Source organism: Aplysia californica, unplaced genomic scaffold (genome assembly GCF_000002075.1).
Source record: "Aplysia californica isolate F4 #8 unplaced genomic scaffold, AplCal3.0 scaffold00366, whole genome shotgun sequence".
NCBI classification, from domain to species: domain Eukaryota; kingdom Metazoa; phylum Mollusca; class Gastropoda; order Aplysiida; family Aplysiidae; genus Aplysia; species Aplysia californica.
In genome coordinates, this window is record NW_004797636.1 from 130,764 (window position 1) to 140,763 (window position 10,000).

Genomic DNA, 10,000 nt, shown 5'->3' on the forward strand with positions numbered 1-10,000 from the left:
CTGAATACGAAATCAAGTTGCAGAACTAGTAACGGCTCACAAGAAACATAATTCAGTAGACCGATAGATATACTAATTTTGCATAATAACAAATCATAAAGAAAACATAGAATCAAGTACTCCCTTATTATAGAAATTACTATTAAATAGATATGTGTTTCAGTTGTAAAAAATAACAAATCATTGTTTGTTTCCTTGCTGTGCTGCACAAGAAAACAAATGGAGTATTAGACACCGAAACACGAGGACAAAAAGAAAGAGAAGATCACGGGGTGAAGAAGGAGAAAGGTTCAGTGGAACGGGCCCAGGTATGGGTCGTCTTGTGTTGCCAGTAATATTTGAGATTGCTTAGTGCTGTGTTTTTTCTGTCTTGTAGTGAATGGATATATTATTACATGGTTATTACATGGACACGTTGAAGAAAATAGTAACTAAAATTTAAAGTTTATGAAAGATTTGGGGTTGGGGGGTGGGGAGATGGCGGGGGGTGGAAATAAAGAGGGAAAGAGAAAGAGAAAAAGGATAGAATGAATAAAGAGGGGGGAAAAAGAGAAGACAGATACACAGACACTAAGACAAACAGACACAGACACGGAGAGAGAAGGAGAAAAAGTATTTAAACGAAGAAGTGAAAGAAATAGAAGCCTAAAAAGAGGCGGGAGAGACAGAAGGAGTCAAAAAAAATGTGGACGGCGTAGCTGCACCTACATGCACAACAACAAGAACAACTACAACGTCATCATTATTATCAACAACAACAACAAAAACACCAATAACAACAAAAAACACACAACATTTCAACTTACCTCCCTGAGATATCAGCAGAGCGCAGCGTAAAGCTTCCAAACGGAAGTGCTCTAATTGTTCTTCTGTCATTTGCATAGTGAAACGAGTATCCGTCGACGAGTATCCTGGAACAGGTATCCGTCAAATGTATTCCTTCACACAATTTATCAACCTGAAATGTCCTGATCGTCTATGTCAGAAATAATCCGTACTCACACTTCCCAGGCCTTCAGAAAAAAAATAACTCGTGCAGCAAACTGCATTCCGAATTCCACTTCACACTTTTAACCATTTTGTTTGTTCAGGTGTGTGTTTAGTATTGTAATATTGTTTCAACTGGACTGGTACCAGTGTTTGTGTCCTTCTGAGCACGTCGAGAACCCAGACGATCTTTTGATTTGTTTGCCAACCAGTAGTGGGGGCCCTTTGTAGTGGTGGGTAGGCTAGTGGTGCGAATGGATTGCCTGTAAGCGATACCAATGAAATTTGAGAACGTCATTACAAAAACATGGACAAAAAACAAGACAGACAAAAAAAAAACACTTCACAGATGGTAAGGGGAACTCTTGACAGTTAGTTGAAAGTATAAGATTTGTCCAAAACACTTCAGAAATTAGAATAGGGAGAGATTTAGGCATGCATAATTGGGGAAAGGGGGGGGGGGTCAAAAACGAGGAAGAGAAAAAGATGGTTCAAGGTGGGTGAAGGGGAGAAACAACGAGGGAGAAAGAATAGGATGAAGAAAATATTTTAAAAAACAAAACAGAAATAAATTTTAAAAGACAGCAACAGAGAAGAAAGGGGAGAGAGTGAAAGAAAGAAAAAATGATGACAGATAGACACAGACAGACAGACAAACAGGCAGACAGGCAAACAGACAGACAGACAGACAGACAGACAGACAGACAGACAGACAGACAGACAAACAGACAGACAGACAGACAGACAGACAGACAGACAGACAAACAGACAAAAAACATATTTAAGAGCAATAAAGATTATAGATGTAAATGTATATATTTTGGTCATAAGAAACCCGAGCTCACGATAAAAGCAGTTGAGGGAAGAAATATGAAACGTTGTTGTGGTGTTTGGTTTCTCAATAACGTGTGAGTATGAGGAAGTGGTAGACTTTTAAACACTGAGCTTGGATTCCTTATACATTAATGCTTATGACCCCCCTCCCCACACTCGCGGCAAATAACCGTCATATATATATATATATATATATATATATATATATATATATATATATATATATATATATATATAATATATATATAATATGTATGTGTATATATATATAAATATATATATATATATAATATAAATGTGTGTGTGTGTGTGTGCGTGTGTGTGTGTGTGTGTGTGTGTGTGTGTGTGTGTGTGTGTGTGTGTGTGTGTGTATTAAATAAGGGGGCTCTTGTGGTTTAGATGTACGGTGTTCGCCTCTCTTTCAATAGGTCCCGGGCTCTCAACCTGCAGGGACGGAAATATTCCTATTAAAAATGTTCTCCTTTCACCTCCTTTCCTGCTCTTTAATTGTGTTCTATCGCTTGTTTTCGTCTCGTCTTTCTGTCCCGTTCCTCCCTACCCCCAACCCCATTCCCTTTGCCCCCTCCTCTGGGCTCCTGACTATTCCTGCTGCCTTTCTACTGCTACTCCTCGAATTCTATACTGCTGCAGCTGTCTTTTAGTTGCACCCCTGACCTTAGGGTAGGTAAGATCAAACACCTAGCCTTCTCGGATACAGGCAAAAAATATCGGAGGTCCCGTGTGCAAGTTGCAAATGTTCATGATCCCTGGGGTGGTCCTAAAACCGTAAAGAGTTGGCTTCGGGCGCAGCTCAGGCAAAATTCAAAACGTATGTCTACCAAACTGGAAATGATTAATGTGTCCCGCGCGCTCGTATGACCTTATGCAGTTGCGAGTGCCGTAAAATACCCCTTCCCCAAAAGAATAGTAATAATAGTAGTAATTCATCTTTAACAAAGTTAATTAATAAATTTTCTTTTAAAAATAACATATCTATTTTTCATTTGCCGTTTGAGCATAATAGGTGACGTCGGTATTCTAGCGGTTAGGCTACCGGACTCGTAATCGCTCTCTCTTTCTCTCTCTCTCTCTGTCTCTGTCTCTCTCCCTCTCTCCCCTCTCTCCCTCTTGGGAACATCTTTCAAAGTGACACCTCTTCTTTTAGGCGATGTATCAAGACGTCGAGCATACATGATTATGACAACATTTGTCCAGGAACACAGTGATAGAGACAATAAAAACATTCGCAGATTTGAACTTTCATTTGGCTAATTTCCTCTCCACCCCCGCCCCTACCCCTCCCTTTCGTCTGTTTAAGAAGAAAAAAATCTACACAGGTTTGAACATTTAGATCCAAACCAGGCTGAGTGGGATACAGAATCCAATCAGACCTACGGAGATTCTCTATGTAACAACTTCCTAGTCAGTGAATCCAAGTCACATCTGTGGAACGGTTGGCGGGTGCTCTGGTGCAATTTGCTCCTTCTTTCCTATCAAAGACGTATCGCCCTTATCTCCCGTCCTTCTATTTTGCGTTTGTTACTCTCTTGTAATACCTCTAATCGTAAGTACTTATAGTACCTTATTATGTTGAATGTGCCGTAAAACACTTACTAAAACGAATCGAAGTCATGTCTTCTGCGAGCAACAGCGGAAGAGCCTATCCATTACATCACAGACGCCTGCTAGAAACACAGAAAAAAGTAGAAATTGAAAACTACTTTTGGATAAGATGAAATAGTTATTAACTGTATTGATCAACTGACTGTAATGCCCGTACAGCAGCCAGCTGTCTGTAGCCAACATGCCGCTTGTCAAGATACACACACACACACACACACACACACACACACACACACACACACACACACACACACACACACACACACACACGCACACACTCAGAGGCCCCAATAAAACTCACCCTGTACACATACATCCGAATAGTACACCCTGCAGAACTGGACACGTACCACTTTCTCATTTTGTCAAAATGAAGAGACAGGAAAATCGTTCATTGAGGCTAGCAAGTCCCATAATGTAGCATGAAAGAAGAATTAACGCAATGAAACTTTGTAAAAGTATCCAGTGCGCACAATGTAGCAGTTAATACACAGTACGAATTGTATTGCTAAAGTAAGCCGAAAATATCGTTTCAGTCTTTACTTAAGCGTTTAGAAAATCCCTATAATCCTCCCCAGACAGGGAATGTTTTCACTTTCTTAAGGCAAATTCTCTTTCGTAAGATGAGAAAGGATAAACTCTCGTTTCATTGCAGGCTGGATTGCCTCTCTGCTCCAGAGTGGCCAAAATCTTTCAAAGACCAGACGCTTTGCTTCCCACCCCCCCCCCTCTTACCCCTTTCACCACATACACATGCACACACACACACACACACACACACACACACACACACACACACACACACACATACACACACACACACACACACACACACAGACACACACACACACACCCCTCTTCAGAGAGCTTGATCCCCATAATCATCGGGGAAGACCACTCTTCAGAAACCTTGACCCTGTAATGAGATGATAAGTGGGTGTTGCCAAAGAAATCTGGCCATGCCAGCATATTATTATATAGGTGTAATTTGGGCAGTGAATAAGCGGTATTGAATACTTTCTTCGAGTGTTTCTTTTCTTTTTTTTAATGTTTGGTAAGTATTTTACGGCGCTTTCAGCGGTATAAGGTCGTACGAGCGCGTGGGACACGCCAAACATTTTCAGTTTGTTGGAAAATTTGGAATTTGCCCGGGTAGCGCCGAAGCTTACTCTCATCGATTTTAGACCACCAAGGGACCTTTAACGTACGCTACTTGCTATAAAATCCCAGATTTTTCGCCCTTGTCCGAGGAGGTTAGGTGTAGATCTTTCCTACCAGAAGATCAGGGGTGTGTCTGAAAGACAGCAGTAAGAAGGAGCTAAGGAGTAGCAGTAGAAAGGCTGCAGAAAGAGTCAGGAGCTCAGAGGAGGGGGCAAAGGAAGTGGTGGCAGAAAGTGGAGATGAAAGCAGACGACAGAATATTGCTAGAGAGCAGGAAAGGAGGTGAAAGGCGACAATTTTAGAGAAGAAAATTGTTCCTTCGCTACCCGGATTCGAACCAGGGACCTTTGAATGAGAGGTGAACACCTTAACCTCTAGGCCACGAGAGCCCCTTTCTTTGAGTGTGATTATTTTCCGATATATGTGTATGCATTACACAAAACTGTCCATCAATATGAAATAATTATAAAATCTAGAAGCGGTGTACATGCACAACTAAAATTTGTTTTTGTCAGAGAGAAAAGGGGGGGGGGGGGATACTAATCACTGGTATTCATCTTCTTAGTATCAATGCAATGTACCCAACAACTAAATAATGATACTGTATTTTTCTTTTTTGTGTTTTGAGCAATGCCAAGAGTATATACTTATTCAGCAGAAATCCGCTGTTGATATGCTGCTAGTACGGCTTCTAAGCAGCTTACAGAATATAAGATTGTATCTTTTAAAAAATAAAGAGATGAAAGTTTCAGTACTTCTAAGGTAAAGTATAATCATTATCATTGTGCACAATCTGTACACAAGATTCAGCGATGAACGAAGTCCTTACCAAAATGTTCAGCTACTTAGCCAATGATTAAGGCATTTTATAATAGGATCGTTTACAGTTAGCTCTCTGTCAGCGTATATTTCATACAAACGCGCCTTCTATTTTCTTCTGTTCTGCACAGAACTTTTTCATACCATCGAAACTCGACTCCATTTGTCTGTAAGTGTATTCAAAGTTTCAGTGAAGTTAAGCTCCTCTTTCACAACTATTTTGATAAACAGATACTTGTGGGGCAACCATTAGACTACAGGCGGATACATGGGAAAACATAAAGGCACTAGACGTACACATTGACATATAGACAAACCTACAGACAGACCTACAGAGTAGCAGACTGTAGAATCACAAATTTTTGTAGCTGAGTTATACCGAGTGCTCACTGACAATCGCAATAATTTGTGCCACGACGCGGTGGAATCAAGCGCTCGTCAATTTTTGAGCATGTCAACTTATCGGTATCCCATAAAAGCTTATTCAAATTTGCTTTGCGTTCAATGGAGAAAAAAAATCCATCTATCTTGAATAGATGACGAGATCTTTGCTGTTGAAGAGGTTGGTGTCGCCTGGCTTCAGTGATAAAATTAGCGAGAAAATGGCCGCCAAAGTGTGGTAACTTTCATAGCTCGAGAGTTCTTAAAAACTGAAAAGTTCATACCTTGTGCCTTTATTTAACGTTTTTCAGTCAAATTCAGACGGAAACCAGTATTTATATGGACATAAAAGGTGTTGAGCCAAATAACAAAAATTCGATTAAAAGTTGCAAACCGGTGGGAAAATGCCTCTTGCTTCGATTTCATTGTCTTAATGAGCGCCTGATGTCCCCAAAATGCCCTTAAATTTGATTCTGTGGGGCCAATCAGATTCTCCTTCGTAAACTGGGCACAACATGACAAAATTCATCTACTAAATTAGATTTTGACCTTCAAAATCAAACTCCCTTGCTTTTTTTCTTGTTGAATCGGTCGTATTGTGCCAAACCGATAGCCTTTCCCTCTTCCATCGAAGAAAATTTGGCTGGCCCCGACTCAATCCTGTGAATCTGATTGGCGGTGTGCACAGGGTGTCAATTTACAGGTGATCGCCCCGATAACAGCCGTGTTTTTTTCTTGAACAGGTGAAGACTTAGGAAAGCAAACATCACATGGTCGCTTACCAGCCTCCCGCAAGTAGTTAAGTTGTTTGTTTGGTGTCTTTAAAGCTTTAGTAAACGTTTTATGATACTTGCAAAACAAATAAGTCTTACAAGCGCCGAAGTACAAGAGAGTAACATACAAAAATGGAGGAGGTTTGATATGGACGATATGTGTTTGATAGGAAAGAAGGAACAAACTATTTCCCACAAATAGCCGGGACAGAAAAAGCCACCAAACAGATGTAAATGGTACAAAAAGAAAACACCCTAAAGAATTTGTAGAAAGAAACACCGACTGGGCAGACGGTGGGGCGGCAGGCAGTCAGACATGAGGATTACCATGCAGAAAGGCATTAAGACAAATTGATAATGCGGATGGGAGCATCCGGTCGTTAACCATTCATCGATCTTCGCTTCCGAAGAGCAGTGACTTCTTGTGGCTACCAGTCCATTTGAATGGACATTGAAGTAAATTAGCCTCCCAGTTAGACGAAGGATTTTGTAAAAAATTCATGGGCTTATAAGGTTGATACAACCTCTTTCCTTAGGAAGTTATATATCCCTCTCTCTCTCTCTCTCGCTCTCTCTCTCTCTCTCTCTCTCTCTCTCTCTCTCTCTCTCTCTTTCCTTGTCTCTCTCTCTTTCTCTCTCTCCCTCTCTGGCTCTCTCTCTTTCTTTCTCTCCTCTCTCTCGCTCCTATCTCTCTCTCGCTCTCTCTCTCTCTTACTCTCTTTCTGTGTGTGTGTACGCCTGTGTGTATGTGGGTTGTGGAGGGGGATCGGGGAGGAGGGAGGAGTGGGGTTGTATGAGTGTGTTTGCGCGTTGTGTGTGTGTCTATGTGTATGTGTGTGTATGTGTGTGTGTGTGTGTGTGTGTGTGTGTGTGTGTGAGTGTGAGAGTGAGTGTGTGTGTGCGTGCGTGTGTCTTTATTTCTGAAAGAGATACTCTAAAGCATGTTAAAAACTGAAAATAATGAGACCGGCTCGGTACATTTTCTTTCAACTATGTACGGTAGATATGACACAAGTCAAATCAATGCCCTGCATTCAGCATAATCTGATTAAGTTACATCCTTTGTACCCACTGAGCTGTGCATGCAATTACCCCCGACACTCGCCCTCAAACCTTGGAAACTCTGAGGGAAATTGACTCTTTCTTCCTCGTTGATCCGAATGCTCATGGGTGAAGGGACGAGCTTAGTCACTCCAATCACAACAGCGACAGTGAGTGCGTTTGGGTTTCCCTAATGCCCATCCTAAATGCGCATAGATAGATCTTGGTAAAAAAAAAAAATACTACCCTGCAATATGCCAGAGACTCAAGGTTATGAATTATGCTCTTTAATATGCATGAAGATGGTCCCCCCAAACGATTAACAGAGGCAGGTTCCCATAACTCAGAAGATGATTGGAGCTGTGTTTCGGTTGATAAATACGCACCCCCCTCCCCCCGACCCACACCCCAACCTTGATAGAGATGAGTCCACTTCTCTAGGCAAAGATTGCTCCTGAAATATTACGTTCAGTATACTCCAAAATAATAATAATAATAATAATAATAATAATAATAATGATAATAATAATAATAATAATAATAATAATATTAATAATAACAATAATAATAATAATAATAATAATAATAATAATAATAATAATAATAATAATAATAATTGCATTTATATACCGCATATCCATGCTCAAGAGCATGCTCTATGCGCTTTACAATTATTATTACCCCAGCAGACCCTCTGAGAACACTCAGAAACATTCTCTGCTTCCGAGGAAGCATACAGTGCAAGCTGCGGATTTCACGAGCTCAAACACTATCAAACTGACAAGATCTTTCACTGTAAATAGCTGGGTACCCATTCCTACCTGGGTGAAGTGAGGAAAATTTGTGCAAAGTGCCTTTCCCAAGGACACAATGTCGGGCCCCTGACGGGATTCGAACCCACGACCTTACGGTTGCGAGTCCGAGAGCCTAACCACTAGGCACCGACGCCACAATACAACTCTAAAGCCTTTCATCTTACTGTGGACTGTCTCATGGTTCATAATTTCACAATTGTGTGCTGTGGGGTTGCCTTGAGTATAATAACTCAAAAAAATACATATAATACAGTATAACATTCATGACAAAAAAGCAAACTTTATTTTAAGCCAAATTTCCAGATACCTCTGTCTCACATCAACCAAATCCCTTAAATTCTTTTTCTAAACATTGCCCTTTGAAGCCCCCCCCCCCCCCCCTCTCGAGTGATTACAAAATAGCGTCGATAGTGTCGATAGCCTAGAGGTTAGGCTACTGGACTCGTAATTGTGGGATTGCATGTTCGGGGGTTCGAGCCTCTGCTCTTTCCTGCGTTCTGTCCTTGGGAAGGGGCACTTTACACGCATGTCCCTGTTGGTTCGGTCCTTTCGGATGTACGTTCTAACTTGGAAGTCCCGCCTCTTAAATACCGTAGTGTTGATAGTGGCGGTAAAGCCTATACCTTTTTTCCCCACAAAAACTACTACTGGAAAGAGTCAAAACCAAAAGCCTCTAGACTCTAGTACCTCTTAATGAATGCTGGATATTAAATTATGAGACCTGTTCATGGGCATCTGTCGATATTTCCCAGTGCCGATTACTTCGTAGTTCACTGACTTAGCATGTGGAGGTTGGAGAGAGGAAAGCGTTAATATGCACGAAGGTCATTCTTTATTACTACAATAAACAGTAGTGAAATGGGAGTCGGCGGGATACTATTTATCGTGTTGCATATTTCATGGGTTGATCGCAGGAACTTTGCGTGTTTGATTAAGTCTGGTTGAGTTGGGCTTTCTGAACGTATCTGGGAGAACGGGGTGGTGTGGGGAAATTTATGGAGGAGGTGGGTGTATTCCCGAGTCAGTTCCGATAGATCTAGATTTTAGTTGTTTTATTCTTTCGGCTGGCGGCCATTTTCTTAGTGTCTGCAACCTCTTGCAAAGTAAAACATCTACTGACTATCACCCTACCCCCATTCAAGAGATTGAGAGAGGAAGTTGGGGGAGGGGGGTTGAGGGAGAGTGGGAGAGGGAGAGAATTTCAAATTCAAATTTCAAAATAATTAACTGATTTGAAAGGCATTTGGCCCATACATCCACACATTTTAACATATGGCTTGGCAATTACATATACGTTGGAACAACACATCGGTTAATAGACATTGGGCACACACGCACACACACACGCACCCACACACACACACCCACACACACACACACACACACACACACACACACACACACACACTTATACTCACACACACATACATACGTACGTACATACGTACATACGTACATACGTACATACGTACATACAAACATCCATCCATCCATCCATCCATTACATACATACATACATACATACATACATACATACATACATACATACATACATACTACACCTAC

At 41.1% G+C, this 10,000-nt stretch overlaps 1 protein-coding gene across 1 annotated transcript in view; it reads right to left on the bottom strand.

Annotated features, from left to right (window-relative positions):
• Positions 1-806: 806 nt before the first annotated feature.
• Positions 807-10,000, bottom strand: part of LOC106012415 (gastric inhibitory polypeptide receptor) — a gene marked incomplete at its 3' end in the record, with an annotated part of 54,097 nt that continues 44,903 nt past the window's right edge. Inside the window, 1 exon segment of the mRNA XM_013085342.2 lies at positions 807-1,250. Within this exon segment, the coding sequence (XP_012940796.1) occupies positions 807-882 (76 nt within the window).